We start from the raw sequence: 17,176 nt of genomic DNA, 5'->3' as shown, positions 1-17,176 counted from the left end.
TCTTCCATCAATAGGTGAATGTACACATGTGCACACAGGTGAGGAGGGTGTGGGCAGGGGGAAGCTGCTGGTCAGAAGAGACCAAGGCTGACTTTGGCCCCTTTACCTGGTCTATATCATCTTGTCTTGCTGTTACAAGTGGTCATAAGAAAAGCAGTGAAAATAAATATAGAAGACCTTTGTGCTGGAGTTTCTGGCTGCTTTCACTCGTTCATTTCCAAACAGAGCAAATTTTAAAAAGCAAGAAAGAAGGAAAAAAAAGACCTAGGAAATTCTTCAAAACATACAAAAATGACTATGACCAAGGGCCTGCAGACCCATCCTTATGGAGGCTGAGTGACTGGACCTTGACAGCCAGGAACAAGAGATATTCATTTTCAAACAGTCATGTGGACACTTGGTATAGTCTAGCGGCCACATTGCCTGCCCCTTCCCCCCTAGAGAATGCTGCTCATGGTCCATGTTAGAGGAGACCTTGCTGAGCAGGCAGAGAAGACCTCTTGGGGGCCAGAGTCCTTCCTCCACCCCGTGTGTGTGTGCGCGCACATGCGTGAGTGTGTGTGTGTGTGTGTGTGTGTGTGTGTGAAGCAGGTGGACCTACTGTCAACACATCCTCTTGGTCTGAGAGGTCTAATGCCAGGCCTGGGGTTTTTAGGGAATCCAGGCAGTCTTGCTGCTGCTCTGACCTGCAGCCTTCTTTGGACAGAGTATGAGAAAAGACCCCCAAGGTCTCTCAGCAGGATGGACCCTGTCCTCCACTGCCTCCCACTCTCTAGGAGCCAAAGGCTCCATGCAGGGCTATGACCTAATCTGATGAGGAGGAAGCCAGAGACCCCCAGAGGGCAGCCCCTCACATCAGGACACTCTGGGCTGCAGCCACCTCTCGGCCAGTGTCCGGCTCTTTTCTGGGGCTGCAGGGCTCCTGGGTAAGTCCCCAGGCTGGAGTCAGGCGCCTGGGGCTGAAGGGAACTAGACTCGGGAAGCCCCCCTCTGATCAGTTGGCACAGCCATGGGCCTACCAGCCACCAGCTTGAGGAAATTCTTTCTTGAGGGGTTTCCCAAGCTGGCAGCTGCCTCGCCAGTTCAAACTGGATTTTTCCTGTTGCCCTTTCCCTGGCGGCCTAGCCGGGTGCAGGGTCTCTCCTAATGAGGGTTTGGTGCCAAGGCCCAGGCGGCTCCGTCTTGCTGGGTACCAGCTGGTTGAGGCCTGCCCCAGGAAATGAGCAGCTTCCTAGTTTCATCGGGGCCAGGGCACTTGGGACTACCCTGCATCTTTTGGCCAGTCCTGCCCTGCCTTGGACCCCCTACTCAAAACTCAGGGCTCCAAACACGGGAACTCATTAACCCACCTTTATTCACAGTGGGTTTTACCATTAATAGAAGATCAGCCTGACAACTCACAGAATTCCTGGATTTTTGTCCTCAGACTCAAGGCATTAGCAGAGGATTGACATGGCAGCCAGGGAGGGCAGGGGGCCCTTCAGCAGGGTTTCTTCAGGGCTCAGCTGCCCCCTTGCTCAGACCCTCCCTGGAGCTACTGGGGATGCACCTCACGTTGCCTCCTTCCGGAGCCTCTCTCTGTCCCATTTCCTGGGGCCTCATTAATTCCTCCCCACCTCACCCCGTGAGAAAGCAGGTCTGTGCTGAGCCTGGCCCAGGTCCAGAGCTGGGCCTGAGCATGCCACTGGCTGGTTTGGAAGGGGCCCTATCCTCACCCTCATCCCAGGGAAGGGGGCAGGAGAGGCTCCCGTTTCCATCCATATCCCGACTTCTACCCACTTGCCAGGAGCTCAGGGACCATGGGGAACAAGAATACACAACATAGCTGGTATTATGTATAATATTTATAAAAGGGAGCTGACAGCCTCTCCACTCCTACCCCGGATCAGCCCCTGGGGTCTTTGGCTCCCAGGGGCAGAGACGCTCTGGGCCCCAGCCTCTTTCTTCTCCCAGAAATGGAATGTGAGCTATGGCCCAGACTTGGGGTGGGGGGAGTCCCAGCCTCCCCAGGACTGGTGAAGGGGCAGGTCCCTGGGGGTGCCCACACCAGCCTCACATTTAAAAGAACCTGATGGCTTCAGGTATGGGGGGTGGTCTGCTTCTGGTGGTGGGGATGGGAGAAGGAGACGAGAGTATCCAAGCGCTTGAGTCCAAGTGACTGAAAGGGGCCTCCGGGACAGAAGTGGGGGAAGGCAAGTGCTTTGAGGGAGGTGAGGCCCCAGAGTGCAGACCAAGGTCCAGCAGCAAGGTAGGGAGATGGCTGCAGGCTTGGGCTCCAACTCTGTGTGCCCTACAGACTGTGTAGGCAGCTGTTGGACCTCAGTGTTTGCATCTGTGCAAGGAGGGCAGGGGCCTGAGTGGGATCTGAGGCAACAGGACGGGAGCAAGGGCACAGCCCCACCCTGCTCCCAACTCCGGAAGCCCCTGTAGCCCGGGAGCCCAGCAAGGTAGTGGTCCAAGGGCCTTGGTCCTGGCTGTAACAAAAACCTTCCACAGAGAAGACGTGAGGCAGGGGACAAATGCCATAGTGTTAACCACGTCTTTCTTCTCCCCGCTGACTGGCCACTGGATGGGAGCAGGGGCTGAAGACTCTGGGCAGGGGTACTTGGACGAGTAGACAGAACAGGCCGGGGGTCTTCCTAGTGGCTTCCTCCATGCCGGCCGGTCCCTGACACCCAATCAATGATGATGAAGCTCAAGCTCATGGTCATCAGCAAGAGGCCAAGCACAGCGAAACAAAGGGCCTATGGGGTCAGGGAGTCAAGAGTCAGGTGTGAGGTCAGGGCAGCTCCCTCAGCCCCACACCAGCCCACCAACCTCCCGGATCCTCGCACCAAGATTTTGGGGGTAGACTTTGCAGGTTCCTTCTCGGTGGGTATGATGCGAAAGTAGAAGATGGCGGGGAAGATGAAGATGAGGCATGGGGCAGATGTGGCACCTGCAAAGAATGAGATATATCCAGCTATTGGCTAAGGTCCAGGGGTGAACCCTTCAGTGAGGTCAGAGATTCCTTGCTGGGGAAGTCTCATCTTGAGACTCTACTTGAGAGCTCTGCCTGATTCCGGAGAGCCCACCAGTCCCCCTGCCCCCCATTCTCTGTCCAACTGGATGGAAAGCTAGTACTGTTGGCAGTAGAAGAATCTGTCAGTGAATGAAGCTAGCAAAGAGGAAAGGTAAGCCAAAAGATAAAGACAAAGTCTTGAAGATATCGGGCTCCTAGATATAGCTATTCCTGAAGGCTTTTCCATTATTTAAGCCAATACCTTCCTCTTTGCTTAAATCATTTTGAGTCAGATTTTGGCCACAGAGAACCTATAGTCATGTCTATGATATCCATGACAATCAGCCCCCAGGTCTGTGTTTTGGTCCCTGCAGAGTTGGGCTGAGGAGTCAGTCTTGTGAGCTGGGTCACTCCAAAGATGTCTCAGAATTGTCTGATTTTCTACCTTAGAGCCACAACTGGGATGAGACAGTGGACAGAGCACTGAACCTATAGTTCCATGATCCTAGAGCTAAATCAAGGCCCCCCACTTACCAGCCGTATGGCTCTGCTACTCCCTTAATCACTACGGACTTCAGTTTCCTCATATGTGAAATGGGGACAAGACCCAATGAGACCCTTTGTGGAGGTCCCTGGCATCCGGGCTCCACCCCATCCCTCAGCAAGGGGGAACAGACTCTGGTTTTGAGCCCACAGAAGGGATTAGAATAGGCTTCAGGACAAAAATCTCAGACAGGAAGCCAAGTTGTGCACATGGCCAGCAGCTGTCACTAAAGGTAGGGTATGATCTCAGGAATCTGCCAGGATTTAGATAGGAAATTCTCTGGCCAATGTCCTGCCTCTATACACAGCTGGGCCGGACCCTCACCAATGACCCCGAAGATGCCCAGGATGTTGGGAGCGAAGATAACCAGCAAGTTGATACAAGTGAGCAGGCCGATGGCAATGAGTATGTGCCGCAGCCAGCTGAACTCCTGGTTCTTAAACAGCATCTGCTGGATGGCACGGCGCACCTGGGGGATGGGGGTGGGAAGAGTCACCAGTCTGTCAGCTCCATAAGTCCCACCCTGCATCGGTCCACCTGCCCACCGGCTCACCGGAAACAGAACGATTGGCACTGTGAGTGTGACTGCCGTCAGCACGGCCACACGCACACAGAGGATCAGCACGTCAAATGGGTCCACCTTGCTGTAGGTGTGCAGTAGCTCCGACTCCACCCCGTCTGTGGCAGGCAGGGAGGATGGTCAGCAGGTGGCCCAGGGAGGGGGACGGGCTCTGAGCCTGGGTTGACCCTGACACTGTGGGAAGTGGCAACAGACTCACCTCCACAGCTGTAGGGCACAGTTAGGCATCACGCACCTAGTTAGCACCTCCAGTATGCAGGGTGCCATGGCCACTGGCCAGCCCCTTGCCCCCCAGCCTGGCCTCTGCCTCTGCCCCCACGGTCCAGCCATACCGTAGAAGGTGAGGTAGCCGAAGAGGGCAGCCAGGAAGTACATGACATACATGACGGCGATGGACAGGTTGGAGATGTGCTGCATCTTCCTCTTGGAGGGGCTTTGGGGAAGCAGGGGAGGGGATGGGTACCAAGCTGGGCCACACCGGAGATCCCCGTATGCCCTGGGGCCTCTCTGGCACCACACCCTCACCATTTGGCAGCTGAGGACGTCTCCTCCTTGCCCCCAGTCGCCCCTCATGGAAGCCATGGAGATCTTTGATAAAGTGACTTGGCTCCTGTCACTCCCCACCCCGCCCTGCCCCCACCCTATCAGGACCACATTCCTTCTCCCCAAACCAGTTTAAGGCAGCCACCCCCCTTGCAACCATAGACACCTACTCCTTGAGCTCCGTATAGATGGGCAGCACCTCGGGATGGCAGACGAAGGCGAAGGCCATGATGGGGATGGTATATGCTGTCTAGATAGACATGGTGACTGCGTCAGGGCAGCCCTTCACTCTCACCCGGCCCATAGCCCCTGCCCTGGCCTGTTGGAACCTGTGAGTTGAGTGTGAAGTAACTCGGGGTGCAGAAGGCTGCAGCCTCTGTTTCAGCCTGCAGCTGAGCCTCCTCCTTGGTGACCTCCATGAGGCTGACGTTGCCCGTGATGTTGGCGAGGTTGAGAGGCAGAGGGCAGGGCACATGGAACTTTTTGTAGATGACCTGAGTTGCAGAGAAGATGGGGGTATCAGGGCCAGACAAGGCTTGCCTGGGAGTCACTATGAAAACACATCTAGATCAGGACAGAAGGAGCTGCCTTCTGACCCAGGCTTCCCAGAAAGACCTGCCCCCTGCCCCTGACAGAGGAGCCCCCCAAGAGACTTGTCCCCTCACTCCACCAGCACGGAAAGTGACTCACTGCAATTAGGAAGAACACCATGCAGCTGAGAGAGAAGCCGCTGGAGTAACCCAGGTAGCCTGCAACGTGGGGGAAGGGCCGTGAGACTGGGGTCCCTTCCCAGGCATTTCTCCAACATTCCCCTCCAAGGCCCTAGCCCTGCCACGCTCACCAAGCTGCCGCATCAGTGCCAGGGGCAGAATGACGATGACAGAAACAAGGATCACCAGGTAGTTCCCATTCATGTACCAGTCCCTGCAGGAATAGGAGTGGGGAGCCAACATCAGAGTCCACTCAGCCTTGGGTGAGGCCGTCTGCCTCCATACCTAATCGGGGCCACCTGAAAAATACTTGTTCATAGCTCGGAGTCTGCAAAATGGACATTCTCTCAGCACTGGCCTAGGCGAGGGGAGAACTAAGGAGCTCAGCTCCTGCTTGGTAGCCATTAGGGCTATAGTCACTGCTGCTGTTTTTCTCAAGACACACAGGTCTGGGTCCAGCTTCCCCAGGGGGTGGCCCCAAGGGGCCCAAGGAGGTGGGTGGGATGAAAGACCCTGGCTCTGGGGAGGTGGAACATTTTCCATGGGGGTGTCAGGGACTTTCCAACATCTTGTACCCCTTGTGGTCCCTCCTGGCATCTGCATCCTGCACCATCCTGCACCCCCCCCCCCCCCCCAATGGCGCAGAGAACTCAAGGGATAAGGAAGGAGACCCTCCTTCCCAGGGAAGCCCAAAGGCCAACTCCTTGGGAAAGGCACCCAGGACCCAGGGGGAAGAATCCTGACTGTTTCCCTCCTCCCAGAGCTGCTCTCAACTTCAAACCCCCTCTGCTTGCCTGGGCTGTGTGGCCAAGGGCAGGGCATGGCTGTCTTCTCTGTCCCCACCCACAAAACATGGTTGATTCCATCAGTGCTGGCTAAACTGATGATGAGCAACTGGGACACCAAGGGCTTAATTTCTTGGTTGGGGGGGGGGGGGAGGGGAGGAGGAGGGGGAGGGGGCGGCAGGCGCTAAAGCCCAAGCCCTGGTCAGGAATAGCAGGTGCTTAGAGCTAAGCCCGAAGCTCTCAGGTCCTCCTTTTCTCACAGGCTGTGTCCTGGCCCAGGTGGGGCCCAGTTTCCTCAGCCTCACCCCACCTCTCGCCCCATCTGGCCCTCCTAGGGGGTTCCCTTAGGTGCTAAAGGAGTGTAGACTGAATGTTAGCTCTGCTGGCAGCTCTCTGCCCCTCCACCAGTCACTTGCAGGCACTGTCTCATCTCTCCCACTAGCCCAGCCTGGGTTCCCAGGGCCAGTGGTGCATGTGGAGGGGTAGACCAAGGCCTCCCTCCTACCCTCACCCAGCCCCGCCCCACCCTGGGGCTCACGAAGTTTGCTCCTCCAGGTTCAGGAAGGTCTGTATGACAAGAGGCAGCTCGGACTTGATGATGTACAGGTAGCTGGACATGGCTAGGGGGAGAGAGGCGGGCAGGTGCTGGGGTCAGCCAAACCAGCCAGTCTTCAGCCCGCCCACCTGCCCACCACCTGTCTGGGTCTGCCTGCCAGGCCCACCTCCAATATTCTGCAGTGTGATGGCCAGGGCCGCTGCCAGCTTTCCTGGGGTCCCAAAGGCACGGTAGCCTAGCTGCTCATAGGCACGGATACCTGTGGGGACAGGAGTCAAAATAGTCAGGAGTGCTCTCCCCAGCCCAGCCCTCCCCTGCTCCAGGCTGGGTTGGGGGCTCACCCACGATCCCTGAGGACTTGAGTAGCAGGTGGATGGAGTAGCTGGAGAGCAGGGCGACGGCTGTCAACAGGAACCTGGGGAAGATGGGCGAAAAGGAGCCACTGAGGGCTTCGCTGGCTGGCAGGGGTGGTGAGCTCTGGGAGGCCTGGGCATGTGGGTCTGTGACCCAGGTGTCTGGAGCCCCCAACAGGTGTGGATGCAAGCTCAACTGGCCCCGGCAGGGGCGAACACCGCTCAGTTTGACCCAGGGTAAGCCATGACCTAGAAGGGGCCCTCTGAGCACTACCTCCTTGAGTTCTTGGAACAAACATGGTTTCCATTTAGACTGCAGGGCAGAGCTCCCAAGTAAGGACACGTGTGTCCACACAAGGCCTGGCCATGGGGCTTCGTTCATCATGTGTAAACGGTGGTAGAAGTATAGATTCAGGTCTGTTAGGCTTGCCTGTGTCATAATCTCAGTGGGTTTACCAGGAAATGAGGGATATTTGTCTGGCCATAGCTGGTTTTTTTAGCCATGGTTTGGGTTGAGCCCACCCACAGCCTGGGTCCTGGGAGGTCATGGTTGGTGGACTGTTTAGAGCTCCTGTCTTTAGAAGGTTCACTGAGGGCACTCACAGGAAAAGGACGATGCCCGTGTTGGCCATGGCATAGGCGAGTCCCAGGATGCCACTGCCCATGATGGCGTTGCTGAGGTTGAACACTGACATCCCAAATGAAGTCTTCCCCACAAACTGCAGGCACCAGAGTGAGATGGGGGCGGGGGGAAGAGACAGCGACGCATGGAGGGTATCCCAATATTCCCCCTCACTGTCCCTTAACCCCCCATCGCTGCCCCAGAGCTCTTTGTTACTGCATGAAATCTCCCAAGCCCCCCACCCCACTGTGCCCCCCGGCTCACGTCTGTGAAGTGTGGCTCCTTGCTGGGGTTTTTCTGTAGGAAGCCCTCTCCCTCAACACAGCTCCGTCTGGGGCCTTCGACCCTGTAGGCACAGGCCAGAGCAGTCAGCTCAGCTCCGGCCCTTGCTCTGCATCCTTCCCTGCCCTGACCACGACTGGGTCCCTCTGCTCACCTCTGGTTGACAGCCGTGGGGGTGGTGACTGGGAGCAGCCCCTCTGAGTGTTTGCCGTTGGGCACCAGCTCCACCATTTCCGTCTGCAGAGGTGCCTCCATGGTCAGGGTCTGCCACCCGGAGCACTGACTCTCACACCAACACAAGTCAAAGGTCTGCAGAGCAATGGTCCCTCTGGTTATCCCTTCTCCCAGGACCCATGGCCCAGCCTCCCATGGGGAGTCTACAGCCCATCACACCTCCCAGAAGCTCACTCAGGATTTATGTGCACATGCAGCTGTGCCTGCTGCCTCCCCGGGACCTTTTGGGGGAGTAGAGCTCAGATACCTGAGTTCTCCAAGACATCCTGATGGGACACCTTGGCCAGTACGTAGCACTCCCCCCACCACTCACATACCAGTCCAGGCAAGCCCTTGGGACCTCAGTTTCTCCATCTGCAAAGTGAGGATCAGCTGGATGACCTGAGTTCAGAGTCCAGTGGTGCCTGGACCCCAGGATGCTGAGTCCCAGGAATCCAGACCCCGCGCTGGTGGTGGGCCCTGGATTGACACCCCCTCCCTGACATTAACACCGGGAGACGGTTTCCTGTGCCGGCCCTGTGTGCCAGGGGCCTCCTAGCCAACCTAGAATGGCACTGCCCGACGGCTGGAGGCCTTGGGAGAGGGTGAGGGCTGTGGGCCCTGTTCCCAGCCGCCCGGCGGGCACTGCTGGCAGCCAGAACAAAGGGCCTTCTGTGGTCTGAGAGCTGGCGCTGGGAACGGCAGGCGCAAAGGCTACCCCCCCCAGAGCCAGGAGGCCTGAGGCGGTGCTGGGTGGCTGGACACCTGGGCCCTGCCTGCCTGGCTGCAAAGGGCCCTCAGGGGGCCATCCAGGAAACGAGCGTCCCAGGGCCGAATTCTCTGAGCCACACAGTCCTCACTCTCCACACAGCCATGACCTCAGGGCCATGTTCTCCTTCAAACCTCTCTTCCCCTGCTAGGGGAATACCCCTACCCCTTAGGTGACCACCCTCCAGTAGTGGACCATTGGAGCAGATTCTCCATTTCCTAGAACCCCAGGCCAGGAACTCAGGGTCTTAGGCAGCTGTAGAGGAGTCTAGGCCACTGGATCAGTCCTCCCTTCCCTGTCCTCAGGGCATGGCTCTGCTGGGCCTCTAAGGAGCCAGCTCCCCCCCACCCTTGCCCCCCACCCATCACTGGGGCTGGAAGCCACCTACCCCATGCCCAGAAGGTACCTGGCACAGTGCCCCAGGATCTATAAGGACATCCTGAAGGCCAGAGAGGCCAGAAGGAGAGCTAAGACCCTAGTCGAGATCAGGGACAGGGCAGCACTGCCATGCAGGTCAGCCACAGCCTAGCCTGTTTTTTGTTTTGTTTTTTTAAGATTTTAATTTTAAGTAATCACTACACTCAACATGGGGCTCAAACATACAACTCTGAGATCAAGAGTGACCTGCTCTACTGACTGAGCCAGCCAGGTGTCCCTATCGGAGCCTAGGCTTGGTGCCATGACAAGCCCTCTGCTTGGGAATCCTGAATCCCGCCCTGAACCCCCCATCCCCACTCCGGATCCTGATGGTCTCAGGTGTGCTTAGAACCCAGAACACCAGGGTTCTTAGCACTTGGGGCTATGTGTGGGGACAGAAGGCTGGGTTCAGGCCTCAGGCCCCAGTGTCCTGGAGGCAGCAGCCACACAGAACTGACTAGATGACCAGCCCACCATTGCCCCAGGCAGCCCCAGACCAGAGTTCAGATCCCAGGAACCTCGGTCCTGGAGACTCCACACTTGGAACCCTCGGGCCCCCTCGGCCTGCCTCTCTTTCTTCTGATGCTGGCATCTGAACCCATCTCACCTCCAGCCCTGTCCATTCAGGTCCATGACAATGTGAACATCTCTCGTGCCCTCTTCCCCTGGATGAGTCTCTGCCCTAAGCCTCACTATCAGCACCTCTCCAAGGATCCCAGCTGGATGTGGAGATGCCAGCACCTCATCTCCAGAGTCACTCCAGAGTACCCCCTGGCTCTCAGCTAGGGTTGCCCTTTTCGGGCCTCCCACCCTGGGCAGGCTGGGACAGGCCCTCAGAGTGTGCTGAGTTGGCAGCTTGGACAAAGCACCCTTCTCTGCCTTAATATCCTTCCCTAGCAGCCAGCACTACCTCCAGGGAGACCACAGCCCATGGCATGGTCATGGCCAAAGTGCCCGAGTTCCTGTCTCCAGGTTCCCCATCCCCCCAGCAGGACCTACGCCTAGACCTTCACAGCCTGTCTGATACTCACAACCAGTCACTGCTGGATCTTGGGCTGGTTTGAGGTCCCAGAGAGGACATGGAATGTCCTTCCCTAAATGGCTTCTGGTCTAGAAGGGACAAAATCCCCAAACATAGCCCCCACCTTATAGTTCCTGCAACAACTAAATATGAGCCACATAGTGCTGGGACTCAAAAAAGGGGGGAGAGAGGCATCAAGGAAGGCTTCCTGGCAGAGGAGGTGATGGAGCCATTTCTGAAATTCCAGGAGTCCCAAAAGTGTGGAATAGCAAAGAATGCCTTAAGCAGAGGGCACAGCATGGGCAAAGGCTCTAAGGTGTGGTATGAGGCAGAATGAAGGTTCCATGGCTATAGACAAACCTGACAAAGCCTTGAAGGCCAGGTCAATTAGTCTGTACTTCAGTGTAGGGCAGGGCTAAGGGCTAAGCAGCCAGAGTGGAGTGCTAGCCTGGCATGTGGACTCTCAGCCATTCCCTGAGGCTGGCAGTCCATTTCTGACAGCTCCCATCCCTCAGGCCTACCACCTCCCAGGCTCCTTTGTATCAGGGAGTCAGGGTGGACTCAGGGAAATCTGCCAGCAGAATCTGACCCACTGTTGAGAAAGTCCACAGTGGACATTCTGAGTCTGAGTCCTGGCCTGGCCCTGCCTTACTGTGTGACCACGGGTAGAGTATTCCCCACTCAGGACCTCAGTGTCCTCCTGCCCTGCAGAGGTCCCCAGAAGTTTGGCAAAGCTGGGGACAGAGTGAGGATCCTCTCCAAGGCCTTTGTCCCAGACCATGCCATGGGCTTCCAGAGAGGGGTCAGGTTCTAGTGTGGGGCTGTCACTGCGACCTTGGGCAGATCATCAGAATAGCATCGGTCATGGGTGCAGAATGGACTTGGGCAGGAAATCGATGGCCTGGGCCACTGCCCTGGGCCCTGTTTGCTCTGCTGGGAGATAAGGGCTAGGAGAGGCCAGGAGCCACAGGGATAGTGCAGTAGGTAACGCTCGCCCACGCGGGCATCACAGGGTGAGAACTTGTCAGGCACACCTTGGCAGGTGTTGAGTTTGGCTAATTAAAGATTTCGAGGTCCAGGAATCCAGGCCACCACAGGCCCACTGCTTGCATCAGCTGCTGTAGGACACATACCTCTCTGTCCCAGGATTGAGGTCCTTGGAACCACCAGGGACTTGAGCCCTGCTTTCCTCCCTAATGCTCAGGGACATAAATGGGTCTGCAGTGGCAGGCTGGCTACAGGGAGGCATCCACACTGTTCTTCCCTCAGTCCTTCCTGGCCGTCTGTGCTGATTGAGGCACAGACCCCATAGAACTTGTTGCCATGGTCCCCAGGCTTCTGATGCATGGGAAGTCCTAGCCTCAGCCCAGATCTCAGGGGAGAGGCAGCTGGTCTGGCCTGAGGGTCTGTTGTGGTTATCCCTGGAGGCTCAGGGATGAAGGCTGCTCTCAGTTCCAGCTCAGCCATCCTTAGTCCCCTCCTGGCTGAGACAAGGTGCCCCTCCTATCTTGGCACTCCCTGCCCACCTTCTTCTCCAGGCTTCAGAAGGAGAACATCATCTTAGGACAAGCTGTCAGTCAACAAGGAAACTAGATTCAATGGACATGTCTGAACTATATGTTCTCAAGGCACAGCCCCAGGGATTGGTGAGGAGATGATTGCTGAGGTCTGGGGGCTAGGGCTAGGGCATATGGAAGGGTGTTCTGAACAGAGGAGAATACTACAGCTCTGTGCACCCCCAGCCCTTCCTCCAGACGCACAACTCCAGATTTTGACCTCTGTAGATCCAGTACCCCTTCCACTACTCCTTCATCGTCAACAACACTGGGCAAATGGCCACTGCAAGGTCAACACCTGGCTGGTACTGAGGGGGGTGGTATGGAGGAGAGGGCACATCCAAGGAAAGGAAGATGGCCCAGAACATTGATGTGTTGGCAATACCGATCGCTCATAGTTTAGCTCCTTGGCCCTGGTGTGTGGGGTCTGTGCTTCTGTGTTCTGGGCATCCGGAAGTGTCTAGGAGGATCTGAGGGGCCCAGCTGGGGCCGGAAGTTGGACTTTCCTGTGACAGGGTACATTTGCTAGACACCCAACAGATGCTTGGAGTTGGACCTTGCCCCAGACCCCTAGGCCTCCCCTCCCACCCCGCCCAGGACCCTCCTTGCTCCCCCAGTGGAGGCTGCAGCTGGAACCTCTTGGTCAAGACTGGGCCAGAGCCAGCAGCAGCCCCCTCCCCCCATTGCCAGCCCGCTGAGAGGGACGTGCAGCTGGAGGCCCAGCCAAGGCAAAGGACAGGACATCACGTGCCTGTGGCCCCCCCAGGGGCAGGGGAGACCCCGAGCCAGCCAGCCCATCCTCCTCCCTGCTGACCCGGAATCCCCTGGAGGCGGCCAAATATTTGGACAGCCGGACTTCTGGCCCCAAGGAAAGCTGGAGCAGGGGCCTGAGGCAGCTCAGGACTCATTGGAGACCCCAGTGGAAGGGGGGAGGGGCTAAAGGCAAGGTTGGCCTGGAGGAGAGGCACCATTCAATGTCAGGCAGAAGCAGAGTGGCAGAGGGAGGGAAGAGAGGGACAAGGAAAGAGGAAGGGCAGAAAACACATACATGCAGTGAATGAATACTGATCTGGACAGAAAAAGAGACAGAGAGGCACAGGAAGATAGAGAAATGCAGATGGATATAAAGGTACACCAACAGGAAAACACACACAGAGGAAGGTGGATACACATTCAGACAGGGAGACAGAGAGAGACAGACAACCAGAGAGCTGAGAGACAGCGATGGCCAACCAGCCAGAGATAGCTAAATGGAAAAAGAGACAGAGAGACAGGGAGACAGCCAACGAAAGACAGAGAGGACCCCAGAAGGAGTGAGAGGGAAGAGGGACCCAGAGGCCCAGGCGAGTGAGCTGCAGGCCCAGTGGGCACTTCAGGGATGGCCAGGCAGAACCCTGGAGGACCCCACAAGAAGGCTGCCCAGCATCTGCAGGTTCCTACAAGAGCAGGTTATGCCTCCGTTAGCTAGGTGCAGGGACATCCAGACAGTGGGTCTGAGCCCACTAGGGCTGCAGGTCCAGGCCCAGCTGGAAAGCTCACCACTCCCCAGTCCAGCACTGTCTACCCACACAATGGAAAAGATACACAGAGGTGATGGTGACCCCCATTCTCAGCAGTCATGCACGTGTGCAGACGTGCCGGCTGAGAGGCTGTGTACAGGACGTGGCCCGCAGAGCGGAAATTCAAAACCAAGCCACCCCAGGCCGCTGACCGGAAAGCCCCTCCTGCCCCAGCAGCTGGTCCTTCCCTTTGGCCCCCAGAAGCCCCGCCTGGTCTTCTAGAGTCCTCCCCACCCCCCCACTACCGCATCTGTCTTCTTATCCAGAGTCAAAGGCCAGCCCTCCACTCACCAGACTGAATGTTTGCAGGGCACATAGTAGGTGCTCAGTAAATGTTGTAAAAGGAATAGAATGGGTTCAAGGCCCTTGGCAAGCCCCCAACCCATCTCAACCCAGCTCCAAGTGGCCCCTGGACCCTGGTCATGTCTGAACTAGATCATGTGCCTGCAGAGCTCCTATCTTACTACAGCATAGTATACACATCCCACACAGGCTTTCTGTGCACACAGATACCAAACTGTACCTCCCTTGCAGCCAACCACTCCCCTAAAACATGCTTTCCCCTTAGAATGAGTGCCTGTTTTTTCCACACTCAGCCTGGACTTTCAGGGTACACTTAGTTTAGCTCAAAAACCTTCCCCGACACTACCCAGAGACCTGTTGTGCCTCATTTTCTCTATTTGCCCAAGCTTCCATGGCTACTTGCTAGGGCAGCAGGCACCAGGACAGGAGCAACTGATTCTCATGGTCTGGCCACCTGGAGCTCTGGACTGGGTGTGTGTGGTGAGGTTGTGATGAGGGCCAAAAGAACCAGTACTGAAGAAAGAGTGTTTTGAGAAGCCAGTGAGGACATGGCCTCTATGAGCTCAGGCAGAGTGAGGTTCTGAGACATATACCCCTCCCCTCCCCAGAGAACCAGTCCCCTGTCCCCAACCCCAAAGGGTCAGAGACTCTCATGGAATGATTCCAGTCATTCCAGCCCTCTTGGAGACGTGCCACACCTGGCCTCACCCACCCTGATTCCTCCTACATCTAGTGCTTCCTGCAGGAAGACTTCCATGGTTGTGCAGAACTTCCCCATCTCAAAATGGAACTGTCCCCAGATCTCTTCAGCTTTCTAGGCTCCAGACTGAGAAGCTCTGAAGAGTTTTCTTCCTTTCTTGAAGGAACTGAACTCCCATGCAACTGTTTACTGAAGAGGAAGGGGTGGAAGGTCCAAAGGCCTCTTCCAGAACAGTGGCCCAAGGAAGTCATGGAAGAAAGGACAGGACTGGGCGACTGAAGGAAGGATGGGCCTGGGTCGAGGAGTCCCGCAGGGTGCAAGGTGCAAGGACCTTTGACTTAGTCCCTTTCAGACTTGTCCTAGAGCTTACACCTGAGCTCAGCGCTCAGGTCGCCCTGGGGGGAGAGGGCGGATTCCCACAGGCCCCTCCCCTGGCCTCCCCCTCCCCGGGTGTAAACAAACGCACGCATTCGCTGTGGCCAATCGAAGGGGCCAATGGAACGGGGGCGGGCTCCTGCAAACCCGGTTTTGGTCCTTTCCCTCCGCCCGCGTGCGCGGCGCCAGCTCTTATACCCCCACCGGGGAATGAGGCAGCAAGGAGAGCACACAGAGCCCCGCCCTCAGGCCAGGGAGCCACACGCGCCCTGTTCCTGCCGTGCCCGCTGGCCCGGCTGCAAATGGCACGGACTCTGGGACCAACATGTGCCCCACGGCCCCTCAGGCAGCCTGGCCCGATCTGCCCTCAAGCCCCTGCCCAACGCAGCCGGGATAAATATACCCAGACTCCCGGTGTGCCAGCCGGGCAGATTTGCCTGTCAGGCGCCCGTCGGGGCAGCGCTCCAGAGCCCGCTCCCGGGCCCTTTTAGGCCCCCCTCCGGGACCCTCTCTAGCTAGTCCCCGTGGGCCCTGCCTCGGGAAGCCCATCGCTCACCGCCCGAGCCCCCAACAAGGCGTCCTGTGGCCCCAGCCCCGAGTGCTGCTGACCTCCTGCTGTCCCTCCCGGCCCTGCCGACAGGCCCTGAGGCGGCGAAATGCCTTTCCCAGGATACCAGTTCAAGCTCAGAACTGACCCCTGATTGGCGAGTCCCCGGACCTGAGCCCAGAGCGCGCGGGGTTCTGGCTCGCGGGAGGCTGGGGTGTCTGCCCGGGACGGGACGGGTAACAGGCGCTGCCCAGAGCCCAGCTACGGACGGGAGGGTGCACAGTAGAGCTCTGCCCGCCCGGTGCCCTGGACTGGGGGTCGGCGCTCCCAGCGGTACCTGGCCCGGCGGGTGGGGACGCACGGTGCTCCGCTCAGGCTGGCGCTGTCCGCTCTGCTCCCGGCTGAGCACAGCGACGGGGGATGAAGGGCGCCCGGCCCCGCCCCTGGCCCGCCCCCGGCCCGCCAATCCCAGGCGGCGGGCAGGAGGAGGGGCTGGCCTGGGGAGAGGCGGAGGCCCCGGCCCGCCAGGAGCAAAGGGGCAGCCCGAACGCTAAAGAGCCCCTAGGTAGGAGAGCAGCGGCTCCTGGAGGGGCTCAGTTGAGTCCTGCGGGCGGAACGCTTCAGTCTAGAGCAGATTCTCTCTGAGGTCTCCGAGTGTTCCCTTAACCCTTGAAATGCTCTCCTCTCACCTTCCGGAGGCCAGAAGCGAACAGAGCAGTGCTTAACCTCGGTGAAGGGTGCTTTCAGTGGGGAACTTTCAGACATCAGCCAGACACAAAATGTCTTTTCTGCTTGCCTCACTCTTCCAAGCAGAGGTGGGATGGGGTGAGGACGGGGGCTTTTCCTGCATCAATTCTTCTGTCTTCATCCCAGATATTCAGAAGAGATTGAGACCGGAACAGACAGGGGTAGGGTCAGTGAGGACAGGAGGGGAGCAACGCTGGGCTTGCGCTTCGCCTTGTTGGGCTCTCCCTTGGCCATGCCTCCCATTTCCGTATTTCTAAGGAATAACTGACAGCTATGTCTGCCCGTGGGAAGTAGGGCCTGGGACTCAGTGCCCTGGGAGGAGGGGTTTTAGGGCGTGCTGTTATTGGCTAGGGGCTCCTATCCCACCCCTGCCTGCTTCCCACCCAAGACCTTGGTGCTCAGGGTGGTAGGTGTTAAGGGCCCCCAGGCCTACCCAGCAGGGAGCTGGGAGAGGCCTGACCTTGGGGGTGAGCTGGGGGGGGGGGGTTCCCAGAACAGCTGTGTCCCTTGCTTCTCAGCCACTGGCTCTGATCCGATTAATCCCATGGCCTCTGCTGTTCTTAGCCAAGCTGGACGTCTCTGTGTCATGTCTGCCCCCCTCCTGGTAGGGGGGAATGCCCTCAGGGGACAGGCCTAACCTCTCCCCTGTCCTGGGCTGGGAGTCAGGCAGGACTCCTGGATTCTCTTCCTACTGACTCACAGCACCATCACAGCCAAGCCCTAGCCTATCTCAGTTTCCCTCTGTGTTACAGGGAAATGGCTCTGGCCTGAGAGGAGTGAATGAAGGGGAAGATGTGAGCTAAGGGCAGGGGATTCAGCTTTGGCTGGGAGTGCCAGGGAGCTGGGAGGACTAAAGGGAAAGGCACCGGGATGGTGGCAATCCCTCAGAGCATCCAAGCCCCTGCACTTCTGATGGCTGAAAAATAAGAAGGCACTGGTTTTCCCTCCCGATCTGGGGCTGGTGTAATTCCCAGATGAGAGCTCACCTTGTCA

At 57.7% G+C, this 17,176-nt stretch overlaps 1 protein-coding gene across 2 annotated transcripts; it reads right to left on the bottom strand.

The window, feature by feature from the left end:
* Positions 1-1,826: 1,826 nt before the first annotated feature.
* Positions 1,827-15,902, bottom strand: SLC38A3 (solute carrier family 38 member 3). Of its 2 annotated transcripts, none has more exons than XM_060631090.2 (16): positions 15,774-15,902; positions 8,131-8,285; positions 7,959-8,040; positions 7,676-7,791; positions 7,061-7,134; positions 6,886-6,978; positions 6,702-6,783; positions 5,510-5,592; positions 5,359-5,417; positions 4,998-5,162; positions 4,839-4,918; positions 4,458-4,558; positions 4,099-4,223; positions 3,870-4,014; positions 2,835-2,938; positions 1,827-2,744 (listed from the first exon to the last, which is right to left on the bottom strand). In XM_060631090.2, exons 2-16 carry the CDS (start codon positions 8,229-8,231, stop codon positions 2,640-2,642), a joined length of 1,515 nt encoding a protein of 504 aa, XP_060487073.1. In that variant the 5' UTR covers positions 8,232-8,285; positions 15,774-15,902; the 3' UTR covers positions 1,827-2,639. The 2 variants fall into 2 exon arrangements, with proteins under 2 accessions (XP_060487073.1, XP_060487074.1); XM_060631091.2 differs by lacking the exon at positions 15,774-15,902 and adding an exon at positions 8,528-8,561.
* Positions 15,903-17,176: the final 1,274 nt, after the last annotated feature.

Source organism: Panthera onca, chromosome A2, assembly GCF_046562875.1.
Source record: "Panthera onca isolate mPanOnc1 chromosome A2, mPanOnc1 haplotype 2, whole genome shotgun sequence".
Taxonomy (NCBI): domain Eukaryota; kingdom Metazoa; phylum Chordata; class Mammalia; order Carnivora; family Felidae; genus Panthera; species Panthera onca.
This window is presented reverse-complemented; position numbering and strand designations above follow the sequence as displayed.

Coding starts and splice junctions, on each gene's coding strand:
- SLC38A3 (XM_060631090.2), bottom strand. CDS start 8,231: ATGGAGGCACCTCTGCAGACGGAAATGGTGGAGCTGGTGCCCAACGGC. Junction 6,784..6,885: donor CACACTGCAGAATATTGGAG/GTGGGCCTGGCA, acceptor CTCTCCCCCTAG/CCATGTCCAGCTACCTGTAC. Junction 4,559..4,838: donor ATCTATACGGAGCTCAAGGA/GTAGGTGTCTAT, acceptor GCTTCCCCAAAG/CCCCTCCAAGAGGAAGATGC.